Here is an 18,544-nt window from a genome sequence, read left to right on the forward strand (position 1 = left end):
GTGGGTCTGAATCTTACAGTTAATTATCTGGTAGGTGCACATGAGTTGGACAAATGGCAGGCAGGAAAACTGGGCTGCTCCAGCATCAGCTCTGTTACTGCAGCCTGAACACAAAACCTGCATGGCTGATGTGCTCAGTGTGCTGGAGCTGCTCCCCCACTTAAGCAATAAGATAATTGGAGGGTGCTGCTTTTTTAAACTCATTGGTGAGGTTTATATCTTGCTAATACTGAGGATGAGACCATTAAACAGGCAGCCATCCTGGCTCTGTAGGAGGATTCTGTTGCTAATTGACAATTTATTTTAATCTACATAAAACTTGTTGAACACATGAGCAGGTAAACTTATATTTCCTGATGGCTGCCAAATCCCTCTGTTAGGGGATAAGGACAGTTAAAATCCACCAGGTTTTTGTCATAGATGTGACTGAAGGATAAATTGCAAGGAATGTTGAGTAAAAAACAGAAAAAAAGCCACACAAACCATTGTGAATAGAAGTCAACCTCAGTTGATTATAGTCATTCTATAAGAATAGAGTCTACTACAAGCATATTTCTGTTAATGTGGGTAACATGAATGTAATTTATGTCCGTCTGTCCATCTGATAAACTTCATCATGCCCTGCATTATTCTCTATGTTGCAAACTCTGATGTTGTTTCTATTGTCTTTACAAACAAGGCTGCAATGATTTCTAGTCAAGATTCACAGAGCTCATCATAATTCAGTTGTCAGCATGAGATACCAGAATTTTGTTGAATAGACCACTGTGTTCTTCCCTGTAAGGGAACGATCTTTCAGCTGATTTACATCTGGCCAGGTGTGTGTAGCACTCTGAAATCTTGCCTGACTTATCTGACACTTTGTGGTCTCATCACTCTTACCAGTGCTTAGCTCTACTCTGGGCTTGGTGTATTTGACCTTCCAGGTGGCAAATGAAATAACTGGATTCCCAATTATGGCTTTAGAAATTTTGGATGTCATGTGTGCCTCCCTGCACTGAGAGAAAAATCTCCCAGGACATTCAAGGATCAGCAACACACTTAGTCAAAGGGAATATTTGGGGCTTTTGTATGGTCTGGTAGGAATACTAACCTCTTTAAAGTTAAAAGAAAAGCTGAGAAGAAAGCATCAGATGTCAAGTTAACCTTATCTAGCAGTTTTTATCTTGTCTGAATTCCCCATGCCAGAATATCTCACAAGGTAGAGTGTTCTTGGCTGCCTGCCTGCCACCCCATTGCACTGGGGTTCTGCAAGAACCCTGCTTACCTGTAGCACATCATCAACCCAGTAATGGTTAATCATGGGTCAGAGATAGTTTTTAAAACTTTTGTTGTCCCAAATTTCTAATTGTTTCACTCAGTCTTTCCCCTTTACCTCTTGGCTTTCCATTTCCAATAAAACCTGCTCCTTTTTTCCCCAGTTAAAAAAAAGAAAAGCCTGTGAAAATAATGCTTCATGTCACCCATGCTGCCCCTGCAAGGAAATCAGCAAACAGAATTTCAGAGCTCCTTGACCAGACAAACAATGACTCTGTGAGATTTGTGTGGATGCCCCACGGTCCCCAGTCTGATGATGTTATGATCTGGTTGGGTTCAAAGTGCTTTCACCAGGAATTTTTCTAAGCAGTTCAAGGAAGAACCTGACCTTCTTGATAATAACAAAGAAGAGTTCACATGTTGGATTTCTTCCTTTTGCTTACAAGTAACTTGGTCTTATGGTATGAATACAAACACCTTTTTCAAGAACTGAAGAACAAACTTAATGGTCCAGCATTGGGGTTTTTTGGGTGGGTGTGTGTGCTGCTTTTACCTATTGAAATAAATGCAGATGACAGAAGTCTTTTTTTCCATGTGTGGTTTTATTACTTAACTGTGGGATGTCTAAGACAGCAATCTAACTAAAAGTACTTGTCTATGGTGTGCTTGTTTCCCAATTTTCAGTGATAAGAAGTTCAAAACTGGCACTCCTGACTTGTATTTCTGCCTTGCAATGATTTCTTTGCTTCAGTTCATGTATCACCTTCCTGTCCTAGGCTCTTACTTATGGAAGTGACCTGATAGTTGGATCTGTATGGCAGGAACAGGGATTTTTTTACTCTTTTCTTAGGAAAAAAACACAAAACTTTTATGCCAGTTGTGTTTAAGAAGCCCTTGAGACAACCTGATAAGTCTGTTGGCCATTCTTCAGTGGCTTCCAAACCATTGCTTTTGTCTAATCAGACTCTGATGGTAATTTCAAAAGCACCCACACAATTTGTTTTGACTTTCAGGTAATTTGATATAAATATACCCAGTGATTTTGTGGCTCCAAACTACAATTATTCAGGAAGCTGATTCTGCAGCTGCAGTGGATGCAATCTGAAGGCTTGGAGTGAGCATCAGCCAGGACCCAAGGGACAGCCAGGAACCAGGAACATGAACTGCCTTTCCCAAGGAAGAAACTAAGGAGAAACCTTTATTAGTTGTGTAGCTGGAAGGAAAAGCAATACAGTCTTGAGACCCAGTTAATTTAAAGAAGCATTTTTCAAAATACCTCTTGACTGTGTGGATCTTGTAACTCTGTCACAAAGGTGCCTTTGGACTTGTACAAATAAATAATTGCAGCATTGACTGGGCAAGGTGGTGATTGCTGGAGTGGCTGTGGAAGGACCATGACCAAGCACTCGGAGATCATCAATTTGTCCTTTCTGTTGGAACACGAAAGGGAAACAATCTTGGGAGTACTGAAGAGAGATGAATACTTGAAAAAAGTTGAAGATAAAAGAATCAGGTAACCCTTCATTTTATTGCTTTTGCATGTATGGTTTGGAGATGTTTTTGTGGTACCTAGGGAAGGTTTTCTATGTGCCTCATACAAGGATGAGTGCTGCAAGGTGACACAGGTAATTGTAAGTTCAAGTGAAGTGTGTTTAAAAGAAAATTACTTGCTTATGGTTCTCAGTAAACAAAAATCATGTCCATTGCTTCAAGACAAAAGTATAAGAAAGATAACAAGTGCAAAAATAGGCAGCAGTGCTTTTTAAATTTTGGGTTGTGTAAATGTAGCCTGGTTTGGCTGAATTTCCCCCTGCAAATGGGAAGTTTTAGTAAGGCTCTTGAACTCCCCTCCTCTGAGAGGAGCTGCACACAGAGACTGTCTTCAGAGCTGGCTGAGGGACAGAAGTTTGGAAGGTGCCAGAGGGACAGGAATTTGGCATCTGCCTCTGTTCAGGAGTTCCTAGAGCATGGGACAGATGCATGATGGTTTCCCTCTTTCTGTTGTGGTGCTTACAGAATAGGGAGGAAGGACACTTCATTTTTCAAATTACTTAGATTTACTAATAAATAAAATTTAAAATCTCAGTTATTTATCTCAAAAGTCACTGTTGGGAAAGTAGAATCTCAGGGTATTAGAAGAGTCCATGTGTTCTTTTTCTTTTCAAAAAAGTAAAAAACCAAAGCTCAGAGAACAATAGGAGGGGGCAGGCTGAGTCAGCAGTTTTAGAAAGCTCAGTTGGAGTTAGTTCAGCTAGGTGTCAGTTCTGGAAAGGTCCCTATGCTTTTCAAGGATGGTTTGGCTGCTGCATTCCACTTCCCCCCACTGCCCTTTTGGAGTTCATGCAGTGTTGGTTCTGAGAAAGAGGCTTAGGGTGGATGGATGCTGCACTTGTTGTTGGTGAGGCTGCTGAATATAACAAGTGACAGAGGAAAAATTCCCAGCCTTTGCTGGTTTCTGTCCATGAATCCCAAGGCCAGGCTGCATTGTTCTTCCCTTTTATTTTCTAAAAACATTTTAGGCATTGTAAAAAGACATTTAAGACATTGAAAAGGTGTATATTCAGCATCTGCTGAAGCTTATACTGTTAATAATCATTATTTGGAAATTAATGAAATTTAATAATTTGAAAATTAATGGAAATTTAATTAATTTCCATTATTTGGAAATCTATGCAGGGTTAGCCACAGGTTTTGAAAGCTTTTCTCCTTCAACTGAGCCCATTCTAAGTGCAATGCCCTGTTGGTGTGCAGCCCATTTACCTGGGGGAGCACAGTGGCTCATCTGAAAAGAGGGGCTGGAAACTGGTGTTTCTTTAAGGTGGTGTGGGCAAATTGATCATTTTATCTCCTTAATGCTTTGTGAGATGAAAAAGAAAACAGATGGAGCACTGTTTGTTCCAGAGCATTCTGATCTGTTTAGTAACAAAATAAAAATTTCAAATAAATTATTTTGGTTTCCTGAGGTGGTGGCCTTGGAAATGTGTGATGTGCCAATAATCATCTGTCAAAGGCATCAGTATGGAGAGTATCAGATCACTGCATTCCTAAAGCCCCTGAAAGCTTTTTCTACTATTGTAACTTCACTATCTCAAATGGAAAATTGAAACTCCTGAGGTTTTGTGGTTTTTTTTGTTTTGTTTAGTTTGGCTAGTTTGAGGTTTCTTTTGTTGCTGTTTTCTGGGGTTTTTTAAATATGATGTCTTAACCCCCCAATTTTTCTGCTTTTTATGGCATTGCTGTAATTCTCCCTGCCAAATCTGCTGAGTCTGGGAATTTGCAGCACCCCTGGAAGGGACAGTTCAGCACAGTTCAGTGAAATACAGGTGGTATTGGCTTATCAGTATTTTGGTAAAAAAGTACCCTAAGAAAAAACTCAAAAGCAAGCTAATCTGAAATAAAATGCTAATTAGAACAACTAATGATGCAATGTGGTGCTTATGCACACTTCCAGCACCTGTGTGTGAATCAATGCACTTCCTATTTATTGTCACTAGACCATACTTTGCCTGATAACAGTGGAATGAGGTCTATAGAAGATTTCCAGAGTATAAAAACTCTACAGAATTTGATAGCTAACTGCTTCCTAGGAGGCTTTTTAATTTTTCTTTCTCAGTACAACTTGGCAAGAATCTATAATTATGGCTTATAAGCATACTTCAGGGGAACATTTGTTGTCTTTAAAATTCCATTTGGTACAATCTGTTACACACTTTATTGAAGTACTTTGCAGAAGAGCAAGTCCCTTTTTATTTATTTTCAAGGCATTTTCCACTCTGGGAAGAAGCTTACTTGTACATGTACTGAGGAATTCTTATTAACCTGTTCCACTCTTTCTGAATCTATCTTGACAATTGTTTTTTTCTCTTCCTATTAGTTTTCAAAAGCCCTTGTAACTGAAAAAGACCTTTCTATTCATTGTGAAAGCAATGGTAAATGTGGGAAGATGTTTTAATAATTAAATTGTTGAGGATTGGTTTAACTGTGGCTGCTCATACTCATTTTCTGGAGTGCAGGTGGCTCTTCTTGTGTTTTTGTTTGATGCACTATTATTTCACCCACATGAGAGAGAAACACAGAAGTCATCAAGTCTTTTTTCTGTGTTGATAATACACAGAAACTTTTCTAGTTTTGATAATACAAATCACCTCCTTAATAAAGATTATGATTTATGTTCTTAACTCTAAGTTGCATCTCATATGACTGGATGTTTTCTTTGAATATTGATTTGAAGCTGTTAATAGATTACTTGCACAAATTACCAGCAGTGTTCTAAACATTGCTTTGTGATGCTTTTGATGTCAGTTGAATTATCATCGTGTTTTTTTCAATCACTAAGATTATTTAAGTAAAATCATTAATTCTTACCTTGACTTTTTCCTTAGGGTTTAAAATACAAAGTTCCTTTCCAATCTTTATGGAGCACAGCTATGAATGTCATGCTTTTAGAGGAGACAGAATAAAAATTGCTGTGATTAGAAAATTGCAGTTTTGTCCAAGAGAAAAGCTTTAATGGGTTGTGGCTTGAACCTCTCTGTCAGCAGAGATCTGTACTGACAAGGAAAGTTAGCATTCCTGCCTTTTCATCTGACTAAAATGACATCTTCTTATCAGTCCAAAGAGATCTTTGGAAACAATTTATGGTGTTAACTTCATTGTAATATAGGAGAAACTGTTAGCATGGATACCACCAGGTGGTGGCTCCAGGCAAGTACTTGAGGAAAGCAGAAGCTGGAGGACTGGGAATGGGAAGTGATTTCTCTGCTGAGTATACATTTGGATTTGTTTATAAGCACAAAATGGTTGCAGGATAACATCTGTAATATGGTGCATGGTCTGTGTTTCTGAAAAACTGCTTATGTCTATTTGAAGGAGAGAGCCCTTGTGTTAAAGCACATTGGCCATCTGTACCTGGAAGCTGCAAAATTCCTGTCTGGCAGCCCAGTCATTTGTGAGGTGTATTTAACACAGTCTAACACATTGTTATTTTTTGAATCAGAGGCTTTTCTATCAAGGGTAGTTACTACAGCCAGTACTCTAAGGGTAGAGGTGCCTATTTTGCTGTCCTGTGTTCACTGAGAACCACAATCCTGCAGTGGTGAAAGAATTAAGAATTTCTCATGGTGATTAATTTTCATGTGCTGGGAGAATCTGTTTTATTAAGGACTAGCAAGAAGCCAACAGGGGGTCTGTTTTATTGTTTTGTCTTTTTTTTTTTTTTCCAATCTTAGTCGCCATTTTTATTTAAGAGGATGAGTGAGTGAGTTACCAAAAAAAAGTTCCTTCTATGGAAGTTTACCATGATTATGATAGCCAGCATAATTTCAGTTCCAATGCCTCCTTTCACTGTTTTCACTGGGCTCTGTTCTGTTCTTCTTATGCCAGATCTCTTTTTCTCTGCAGATTCATTCTTTGCTTGTTTCCTAATGTTGCCATCAATGTGCCTCCAGACTTGGGTACTCTTGACACAATTTTTATCACATTGATCTGCTACATAAACAAAATGTGAAAACCTGTGCTTATTAGGTAATTATAAAAAATTCAGGTACCCATATTTTACAATCCAAGGAGACCTCAATGGAAGCTGGTAATAGCCCAGTTCTTTTTGTGAATTCCCAACAATATTTATTGTTATTTCCTGCATACCATGCCAGACAGTGAAGGGAATCTGGAAGAAAGTACTGAGAATCAGTCTGGAAAGAAAATTGCCTTTCTTCCTCAAACTCAAGTATGTTGATTCCAGTTCCTGCACAGAAAAATTCTCTGGTATCTAAGTTAGCAGCTGCACAGGTTCAGAACAAGGATGTTTCTATTCATCTGTACAAAAGCAATTCAAATTTTTTTTCCTGCAAAACTCTTTAATAATAATTGACTGAGGGAGGGAGAGGGTTGCCCTTTTTTTATTTTTAATTCAATTTTTTATGACCTGTTGAACTCTGGAAATTTAATATGGCAAAATAAAATTAGGTAGACTTGGATTATGCTGCTCTACATGTTCAGAGGAAAAAGGGTTTTGAACTGGGGAGAAAGAAGATCCAGGAGAAATCTGAAAATCAAACTCAGGAATTATGTATGCTATTACATTTAAGTTAGTTTAGTTTTGCATTTTTTTTTTTAATGGAGAGGAGATGAGGTAAAAAAATAATCAAAGTAAAGTTTTCTAAAATCCTACTGAAATAGAAAAAAACCATCCAAACCAGTCAGATTGGTATTAAAGAAAAATAAACCTAACATAAAACAAGTGGATAATGTTTACAGAGTTAAAGGAAATTATGGCATTCATTTAAGTGGATGGCTTGTGCAAAGAATATCTTGCTTCTTGCAGTATAGCTTCTTGCAGTATAGCTTCTTATATATAAGAAGCTATACTGCAAGAATATATATACTGCTTCTTGCAGTATATATATATACTGCTTCTTGCAGTATAGCTTCTTATATATAAGAAGCTATACTGCAAGAATATATATACTGCTTCTTGCAGTATAGCTATTTTACTTTTCAGGGATAAATAATCTCCAGGGTAAAGCTTAATTTAATAAGAAATGGATCTGTTAAGTCTTCTCTTTGCTTCCTCTTTGCAGTGTTATAGGGGTATGAGAATATTTCATCTCTTGAGGCTGCATTTGTGAAGGAACAAGAACCTTTGCCTCATTGCTTTCAGCATCCATAGGGAAGGTCCTGACATCCTCGGGGATTCCTGTGCCTCTGGCAACTGTGCCAAGGACTATGAATTCTGGAGCCAGTTTCTTTGGTTGTTTTTTGTTTTGGTTTGGTTTTTTTTTTTTTCCTGCTGTATTTTACATTGGCCTTTTACGCTACCTTTGGAAAGGGTCAGGTTGAGACATTCAGTGTTACCTGGGATCCTGGTTACAACAAAGCTCTTCTCCAATGTGCTTGACGTATTTTCTCAGACAGCAGAGGGATCTTAATATAAATTTATAGTTCAGAAAAATGGCTACATATTCTGTTAAACTTAGAAGAATCAAATTTATTTTTAATAGCTATCTTTCATCAAACAGCCATTGTAATAAAAGGTTTAGAAACTTCAATGAATGATAGGATTCCTTTTCTCAGAAGCCCATTAAATTGGCTTCTGCTGAGTTTTATTTTCCCTTTCATATTACTAGGAGAAGATGGATAAAGATAAATTCTTGTTTAATATTTGTGATTTAAAATATCTAACTCTGCCTTTAAATGTATTCCTTTACAATTATAGAGAGTGCAAATATTAGACTGGCACAAGGAAATTGGGTGTTTATAACCCAGCTGCTTCCTGCCCTGGGAAATAATGTAGTGGTAAGTCAGGGCAGCTCCAGGCTGCCCTTGTTATCCCTTTCCAGTACAGTGAAACAGTGCAGCTCAGCTGGGCTTGTTTGGGGACTGCTATGATGATGGATTTTGTCAAATTACTCACCCACCTCCTCCTGCTCTTCCTGGCCCTTGAGACAGTTCATTTTTTATTTTTTTAAGCCATGATTGTATTTGTTGCAGTCAATCAGAAGTTCAGCTCAACAGATAATACAGGGAATCTCAAATGAATGTTCATATTCAGTGTATCTGTCCATGTACTCCTTGCTTCTTTTTAAAATTTTTCTTTCTTATTTTTTAATTGAGTGGAGTAACTGCATGTTGATTTATTTTCTCTCAGTTCCATGGAAGTCATCAAAGGCAATTTATATTAAAAAATAAGAAAACAAACACTTCTCAGGATTTCCACTGTTAGCAGATCAGCTACCACCTGATAAGAATTTTGGATTGTGTTTCACATAAGCACTGGGGAATATTGTTGCAATCACCACTACTGAATAGTAGGAATAATGTCTGTGTAAAGTCACAAGAACACTGATAAGTTTTTCAACATGTTGATCTGTAAGCAAACTATTAAAAAGAATGCTCTGTTTATTGTTTTGGGCCTATAGACATTTCCCAATTTTAAACTGGAACTACTACTAAAACAGATTTTGTGCCTATTAATACTTGTAACTAAGCACAAAAGGGCCTGAAAGTTGCAGTGGGGAGGGAGAAGGCTGGAGGGGAAGTTCAGTGGAGGCTCTGTTTCATTATTAGGCACCTGGATGCAGTGCACAGGACACAGTGATTATTCCAAAAAGATGGCAGCTGCCAATAACTGCATGTCAAGTTCCTGAAATGCAATAGGTCATGATTAATTTAATTTTTTTCAGTAAAAATAAGCCACTGGAAATAAATCTGTTATGAAAAAATGAGCCTTTCCTTGTGCTCAGTATTCTAACCCATTTGAGATTTGAGGATTAACAATTTTTCATCTTCTGAGTTACTCTGACACTTGGTTAAGGATCAGGTGCTTGGTTTGCACACTGATACTGAAGTGGTAAAAGAAACTGGAACTGGATTATTTGTTCCTCTTTTGTTCTTCGGTATGTGATGGACCAAATCATTGCAAACCTGAATAAAAAGCAAAAATGCAGTTGTCTCTCAAAGACTCTCTGTTGAACATTCCTCAGTGGCTCTGCTGTGTAAAAAGTCACAGTTTTGACAGGAGACCACAGAAAAGATGAGGTGGAGAGAGAATGACCAATGAGCAGGTAAGGAAGTGGTGGTCCAGTTTGGCAATTAAATCAGGGGAGATGAAGAGGAGAACATTGTAGTTGAGAAAATGGGGGCAAAAGGAAAGCAAGGAAAGGTGTGGGCCTGCTGCTGGTTGCATTAGAGAACCCAGGGACAAAGCATGTGGAAAATGTGCACAATGTTTTATTGGCCTCAGTCCTTACAGGTCAGAGAGATCTTCTGGAATTCCAGCCCTGAGGTCATTGCAAAAGTCCAGGGCAAGGTGAATTTGAACCTGGAAAGTGCTGCAATACCTCTGACTGTGTGAAAGCACAATCAATCTTAACAAATGTCCCTAAGGTCAGCTGGTACTCAAGGTGGCCATTGTGGCACAGCCCTTTATCTCTGACAACTCCACATTGCTGGAGGGTGACAGTAAATCATTAAACATTTGTGAATGGTGTTTGATGCTTAGTGAGATGTGACTGGCCACAAACTCAGTGGTAATTAGAGGTCTTCCCAAGCACCTGAAGGTGTATTTGTTATTCAACAGATAGATGTGGTGTCTCTTTTGAAAATGGTGTGGTCAAGAGCATTCTGGGGTGGGCTGCCTTTAGTTCTCAGTCCAGAAGAAGTAGATGAGTTCTCTTTTGATGTTTGGAAGGTAGATCCAAGGATAGGGCTGGCAAGAATAGGGATCATCTCCCTTCTCTGTGCACAGTGGCAACACCCAGCACTATTGGCAGTTTTCACAGCCCAGCACAACAATCTCTGCATTTGGAGCTGACTCACAGAAGGAAATGGACACATGCCTGGCAGCAAAAACATCTCTGCAGGAAGTGGGGAGATGTAAGATGCAATCAGTAAACTGCAAGAACAGCTAGCAAAGTACCAGGAAAGCACAGGAAACCTGGACAGAGTTTGGAAGGCTCAGCCATGAGAGAAAGGCTGGATTGGATGTGGGAGAAGGGTCTGAAGATGGATGAAGCACTCACTTCTGGATAGAGGCCAGCAGAGCAAAACCCTTGACTGGGATTTGCAGTTGCTGCCTGGAGAGATTGGACATGCCCTTTTCTAGAGCTGTCAGAGCATCCACAGGTCAGGTGGCTGCAGAGCAGCTGCTGTTCATGGGATCCCAGTGGGAAGCAAAATGCTGGCCAGTCTTTTAGCAAGGCAGTGTATCCACAAATAACCTGATTCTGTCAGAGCTGACTCCCTGGTGGCCCAAGCAATGTCCTGGCCTCCTTTACTGGGCTGCAGCCTGCAACCTTTCATTGGTTTTATCTTCCACATGATTTTCTTCTGACACATTTTTTCTGATCTGTAGGTGAAGGTTTTAAAATCCCCTCTTAAGCATCTGTGTGTGTACAGAGACAGTGATTTCAGTGAGCTGGAGGGCTTCATGACTGAGAGACTTTGGGGGCTACTGATTGATGATGGCCATGAAAGACAGCATAGGGCAGGGTAGGGTAATGGGGACACAGCAACACCCAGGCATGTAAAACTGAAAGAACTTAGCAGCCACTGAGCTCAGTGACATCCCACAGTTGTTTTCTTGTTAAAACCCAACTCATTGGCCATTGAAACTGCAGAATTCAAAATTTAGTCTTAAACACAAATACTTTTATTCTGTAGAGTCAGTGGTAGAACTAGTAAGATCTGCAAGCCACACTATTTATAATGGCATCCTCCTTTTTTACTTTGATTGTGGCATCAGAGCATAACATCACTACCTATTTGGATCTTTTGGTTTGGGCTCTTTTAAGGCTTTAGAAAACTGGTACCCAATTGCATATGTACTCCTACTTAATGCTGCACTGGCATATTATTAAATGCACACTAATTACAGAGACTGTTTCCTTCTTTTCCTTCTGTGCATGCCCTGGATAGTCTCAGTTCTGAGCTGCTGTCAACCTGGGCTTAGCATGACTTGAATTATTGATGAAGGACAAGCAAAGATGGTTTATCAGTTGTCCAGAACTGCTCAGCTATCTGCATTTACTCATAGTGATCTACCAGATTTTCCTCTTGACTGCACGTCTGACAGCTGGGGAATAGATTTATTCTGTGTCATGTGTGTGTCAAGAAATAAAAAAAAAAAAAAATTGCACTTACTCATGTCTTATATTTTTAACATAAAATCTTAATCTGTTAATAAGTTCTTACAGATCGTTGAGTTGAACCTCCAAATTAAAAGATTTTATTTTTGTTTTACTTCTAGGAAACTGAAAAATGAGCTTCTGGAGGTGCGAAGGAAAGGCGGAAACCGCCACTGTCAGCAGGACAGCAGCAGGGTCTGTGCTCGCTGCCAGAAGAGCCTGGGCTTCATTTTTGACAGGGGAGAGCTGTGCCAGACCTGCCAGCTGCGGGTCTGCAGCTCCTGCCGTGTGCTGGGGGCTGAGGGGCACTGGAAGTGCTCGGTGTGTGCCAAGATTGCGTAAGTTGGGCTGTTCCTATAACCACATGTCCCAGGGTGATGTTATGGTGCTCATATCCCCATCCAGGTGTGTTCTGTCTATACTGGATATTATGTTCTGTGCCTTCAAGGCTGGCTCTGAAGAGTGAATGTTTTGCTTTGGTTTTGTTATCAGCTGCTCCCCCACGGCTGGCAGGACACACGGACGGGACAGTACATGGTGCTGCTTTTGCTTTTTGCCCTGCTTTTTGCTTTGCTCTTGCTCCTGCTTTGCTCCTACTTTGCTCCTGCTTTTTGCTTCTGCTCATTAGTTAGTTTAGCTAAGCAGTCCAAATTTTTTCCTGGACTGTTTTTCCTTTCCCTTTTTTGGAACCACTGGAGCCTGCTCCAGACTGGATCTGGCAAACACCGAGAGTTTGCACCTTGTGGCTGCAGCAGCTGCCCCAGTGCCAGAGGAACTGATAACAGAGCGACCACCCCAGAGAGACTTCCTGAATTTGTCATCTTTTTCAGAGCAGTGGTGTCACCTGGTATTGTTCATTTTGTGAGCTGGGGGTGCTGTGCCTGTTAAATAAACAGGTTCTTTCCACTTCCCTCTGAGGAATCCTTCCCAAACTGGTTGAGGGGAGGGGCTGTGTAGGTTTGCTTTCTGGAGGGGCCCCCTTGGGAGGTTTTCTCCCAAATTTGCCCTAAACCAGGACACCATGTGTGGAGCTTAGAGCCCTGGCACTGATTTTGTGCTAGCATTGTACATCCCCTTACAGAGAATACACAAGGGGAGAGGCTTATCTGGGATTTTATTTGCTGCACTCTTTTCCCAATTCTAAGCCAGTTTCAATGACATTGTTTTCCAATGACTTGGAAGAATAATTCACCTGATTAGCTTGGTTATATGGCTTAGCTGAAGGAAAGACTAGTTTGGTAATATGGGATTTTTTTGCTTGATTTGGTAAGAAAGGAATGAAGGAAAGGAGAAACATGTCAGGCAGCAAAACTCAGTTACATATTCTGGGGTAAGGACTGGATGATGTAAGAAAGAGACAGAATAAAAAAAGTAATGGACAGAATATTTTAACAGACCTTCAAATTAACAGTATCAGAAAGGGTAAATTGTTTTAGGAAGTGAACCCAAATCGCTAATTCTGTCAAGACTTTGGTTACATAGACAGTGAAAAATTAACAGAGCACAGCATGGAGTTTAAGGTTTGTGTCTTCAAACTTTAGCTTTAGAAGGTTGCATCTGTTTCTAAGTAGATGCCTTAAGGTCATCTGCATCCAGTGGGGCACATCCAAACGACAGTGTCTTGCCTCTTAAGACAAAAAATGTTTACTTGTTTGATTTGTGAAATGATTTTACATCAGTAGGGGCCTGGCTGAGCTCCTTGTACTTTGCTTCAGGCAGTTCCTGAGATAATGTCAGTGCTGTGCCTTTCAGCAGTGATGGGGTGCAAGTGAGGTGACAGCGTGGAGAACAGCAAACACAGTGCTACTCTTTAGAAATGAAGGAAAGAAAAAGGGGTTTGTTGACCCTGCCACACTGCCTCTAATTTCTCTAAAATCACTGAAACAAATGGTAACTGTGTTGTTTGAAAGCCCAGACAAGGTGACAGGATGAGGAGTAAGAGCTGGCTCAAGAACAAATACTGTCAAAACCAATTTAATTTCCACCTTTGACAGGCGACAGAGGAGGATTGGTTGCTGTCTTATAACTTGGCTGAAGTTAACCTTTTGATACTCTCTCTTGTTCCTTTCTAATAGGCTGACAAATTAGGGTAGCTGTGCCCTGGAATAAATTCTGTCAGTGTGATTGCAGACCTGCCTGGAAAATTGTAAAGCTCTGTTCTCAGCATTGGTTATGGACATTTCACTGTCAAAAAAGCTCAAGAAAACAAAGCCAAAAAAATCCCCCCCCAAAAAACAAAAAAAAAAAAAACAAAAAAAAACCAAAAAAAAACCAAACCAACAAAAAAAACCCAAACCAAACCAAAAAAAAAAAAAAAAAAAAAAAAAACAAAAAAAACCAAAAAGCAGCACAAATAAAAAAAAAAAAAAAAAAAAAAAACAAAAAAAAAAAAACCAAAAAAAACCTCAAACTTTTAAAAAACCCCAGTGATATAGAGCAGAATGTTTCCTGGCTTATTACTGTTAAATGTTTTAGTTAAAGACCTTGATGCAGCAGATGGATTTGCCAGTTACACCTGCAGGAGACATAAAACTGAGAGGTGCTCCAGGCATGCTCAAGGACAAGATTGGGTTTCAAAGTGATGCTCAGAATTTAGAGAAGTGGTTTGAAGGTAAAGCAAGTGATGGCTCCCTATGGGCATGTGGAAGTGCTACATTTGGGAAAGAATGCAGCTGCAGAATCATAAAATGAGAATAAAATCAGCTTCTGCAGCTGTTCCTTAGGAAAGGATCTGGGTATTGTACTGGATAAAAGCTGAACATGAATCAACAGAATTTTCCACTGCAGGAAAATTGAGCATCACACATTGATGTACAAGCTAAATTATGACCTACAAAATACAAGATAAAATCCTCTTTTATGTAGAGTACCTGCCCATTTCTGTGTACCAGAATTCACACAGGCCACCTGGAGAAAGTTCAGCAGATAATAATGAAAATTAACACACAGGATGTCCAGAGCAATAGAAGGAGTCACAAGTGTTCAGCCTAGGCAAGAGAAAATACCTGAGTTTTATATCTAGAGAATGTGGCTTACAGGCTGTTTTAAGCCCCCTCTTTGGGTAGGAAGAGTGATGTGATACTTAAATTGCAGTGCAAGGATGTAATTTAGATGGTGTGAACATTGACCTAACTTGGAAGGGCTGCAGAATGCTGTTTTACAACAGGTTGGATAAACCTCTCTTGGGGTGATGACACCAGCAAAGATGGTCCTGCTCTGGGGCTGAGATGGGTGAGGCAATTTCTCAAAGCCTGTGTGAGCTCTGCTTGTGCTGATTGTGCTGCAGTTCTGTGTGCCAAGCAGTGGTCCTAGCAACCACCCTGACAATTAATTCTGGTTGAAGCCTGCCTTTAGGTTATTGCACACCAGGGTGTGATTTGCTTGCAAAGAGCTGAACTTTTCAAGTGCTAACGTTCTGTCCATGTTGAGAGTCTTTATTAAATTGAAAGCTCTCTCTCCCCTTTATTTTTATTCATATGCAGTGTTTCTGCAAGACTTCATGACAGTTAATGATATGTAAAATGTCTTTTACATTGCTGGGAGTACACAGAGAGATAATCTTCTGTGTGGGCAGTGTGGAGATGGAAGTTTGGAAAAGGCATTTCAGTTACATCATTGTGCATAGTTCTCATTTAAATTATTTCAGTTCTGCTTTTCTACCAAGTGAGAAATGCAGGGGCAAATCAGGATTTTTAGGCTTTTTTAATTACATTTGATGGAGGAGCTGATTAAGTTAACAGGGCCTTTGACAAGATGAAAAGGCAGAAGACAAGAAAGAGAAAATAATACAGTGTTAAGAGAGATTTATGCTTTATAAGAAGCAAACAAAAGGCATGAAGAGGAGAAAAATCTTTTAGCTTTGTAGCATTGACCTGCATGCAGTGTTTGTGTCTGCCAAATTGGACTGTTTTACCTTGCTTTCCAAAGAGTGTTGGAACACTTTTATACTTGTCCCTCTCCTTCGTCCCTTTTTTAGCAGCCTTGGTTATGTTGATATCTGTATAGACTCTATCCCCTGCTGAGCTGCTCCATTAGCAGAGCCAGGATAAATTGTTGTTGTCATGCAGACTGAGAGACCCTTAAAAGTCAGGGAGAAGAGTTTGTGAGCCCTTTACAATTTTGGTGCTGTGCTAGTTCATGCCTCTGCTCCCCAAATTGTACTCAAGAGTGTCTTTTATGTTCTATTTAAGGTGATGGTTATAGCAGTAGCTTGTACAAGCCCTCTTCATAGTAATGAATTACACCTGCAGAAATATGTCCAGAAGTTTTTCAGAACTGTTGGAAAACCTAATTAGTGTCAGAGCAGAAGGTCTGGTACAGGCTGGGGAGTGTGCTCATTCAAAGAGGCAGCTACTGCACAAATTACTGCAGAAATACCTTGAATTACACAGATAATCCAGAGGGGTTGCAGAAACAACTTGTGTCAATAAAAAGAGTGCAGATAATATCAGCCACCTTCTGCCTGTTGCTTTGTTTAATACATTTTGACATTTCATTTCTTATAGGCTTTTTGAGTCCTGTCTGTCCAGTCCTAACACTGGACTTTGGGATGCTTTCAGAACAGTGAAAGGGCATTTTGGCATGTGGCCTGGGATCAAAATTGTTATTGCTTTAAGAGTTATGGATTTATGAACAGCTATCAAAAAAAGGATAAAAAGGTGGCAAACTGCAAGCTTGCTCACTTTGATTTTAAGAACAGCAATTTCAAGATGCTAATTTTATGAGTATGTGGTAAAACATAATATTATTATCTGAACAAATTAAAAAAAAAAACAAGCACAACATACTAACATGATGGTGGTGGCAGGGGTGAGACACCAGTTAATTTAATAATACAGTCTCTTTGTTCATCTGTCAATCAGAACATCATCTGGCAACAAGAGAATCTGACTTCTCTAAAATAACACTTAGAGCATTTCATCTGCCATTTCTCCAGAGACAGACTTGTCTGAAAAACAGCTTCTGGTGATGGGGAAGCTTGTTACAATACATTCATTACATTCTGAAAAGCTTTCAAAAAAAGAGATTTAGTGAATTTGATGAAAGACATCTGAATGTGAACAGTGACAGAGGCTCATCAGGATTTTAAAGTATAACAAACAGCTTTATGTGTAAGTTGTCTTAGAGTTCAGACTGTCAAATGATATCTGCCTTGAATGTCCATAAAGAGAAAATTATTTAGTTGGATTTTGCCCCTCATGGGTGTTTACCAAGGAAAATAAAAAGTCTCAAGACAAAGCATTTACAGGTCAGGAAGGATTAGAGCTGAGTCTTCAGCCAAACTCAGTTCTCCAGTGAAGGTCAGAGAACAAGACAGTCCTTAGCCATGTGATTTTGTTTGATAGTTGTGTTGTTGCACTATTTAATAAGGTAAATCCAGCCTGTATGTAGTGATGCACTAGAAAGAGGAAGATTTCTGCTCCATTCCCTCCATGCAAGGAGCTGAGGTCATCAGGAGCTTTCAAACACGGGTGTTAAAAGAGAAACTTTCCATTAAAGTGTCTTTTCCCCCCTGCATTTTCTTAAATCATGATCTTTGTTTTAAATTTGGCAGACAAAATGACTAATAGATTGAGGGAAATAAAGCTCTTCCAGCTGTCTACTGAAAGGCTGATTTCACACCTTGGTGCTGTCTGTACTTCCCCTTGCAAGAGTGTCTAGGTATCTGAGAGCACTGCCTTTGTATGTCAAATGTCTAGTTAGCCCAAGTTATTACAGCAGAACAAGCAGTAATGGAAAATTTATCTTAATCTCTGAAATAATTATGCTGTCTTAACATGTCATGAAAATTCATCAGAATCTCTTAGTAACATTTATTCCCATTAGGAGCCTAAAAATAGAGGCATTTCCAATGTTTTAATATGAAAATGCTTTTCAAATTTCTTATAATTTTATTTTAGTAACTTCTAGGCAAGTTTGCCTTCTTTCCACAGGGTCAAAAAATTCTGTCTAATAGCCTCACAGCATAATAAAACTTACAGTGGAATTAATTTATGTTGCAGAAAATACTGTGTGGAATTTAATACAAAGATAAGGGTATGTGATAAGGGCTTTGGTGTGTTCAAACATGGGCTGCATTTTATCCAGCCTTTGGTTTTGCCTTTTTTCCCCACATTTTCTTCCTGAGGAGGAAGTAAAATAACTTGAGAAACAGGGGATGGAAAGGAAGGTAGGCCGAATCTTTTGCATCTGCGGTGGATGTGAGTTAGACAAGATGATCAAATGGAGAGGAAACTGTTTTAACAATGTGGGGCTTTGCCCTAAAGAAATAATTGAATGTAACATTTGGGACTTTCCATCTGAAATGGATTTTTTTATTATTAACTGAGACATTTAACCATGAAGTGCCTTACCAAAATGAGAGTGGAAAATCTGAGTTTTTGAGGGGCAGGCCATAGGTTATGTTCTGTTTCTAAACTGAGCAGAGTGTCATTAATTTGTTTAGTGGGAGATCAGAGAGGGGGAAGAAGCAGGGAACCATCACCTGCTGCCTCTCCCATGATGATGGGACTAGGTGGATCAGTAATTAACACAGAAGGACTTTAGCAGATACCTAAAGTATTTGGTACTCAACTGCCTGAATGTTAATTTTCCTGGCTGTTCTGAGTGTAGGGAAAAGCAATCATGCAAAAATTGCTGTCATTACAATTTATAACGCTGTTTTC

General features: G+C 39.4%; 1 protein-coding gene across 1 annotated transcript in view; it reads left to right on the forward strand.

The window, feature by feature from the left end:
* The first annotated feature begins 2,474 nt into the window (after window positions 1–2,474).
* The window catches only part of SYTL5 (synaptotagmin like 5), a 49,392-nt gene continuing 33,322 nt past the window's right edge, over window positions 2,475–18,544 (forward strand). The window contains exons 1-2 of the mRNA XM_030233947.2: window positions 2,475–2,770; window positions 12,002–12,217. Of these exons, the coding sequence (XP_030089807.1) occupies window positions 2,652–2,770; window positions 12,002–12,217 (335 nt within the window). The 5' untranslated portion in view covers window positions 2,475–2,651. The remainder of the gene's footprint in view (window positions 2,771–12,001; window positions 12,218–18,544) is intronic.

This window comes from Serinus canaria, chromosome 1 (genome assembly GCF_022539315.1).
Source record: "Serinus canaria isolate serCan28SL12 chromosome 1, serCan2020, whole genome shotgun sequence".
In the NCBI taxonomy this organism is placed as follows: domain Eukaryota; kingdom Metazoa; phylum Chordata; class Aves; order Passeriformes; family Fringillidae; genus Serinus; species Serinus canaria.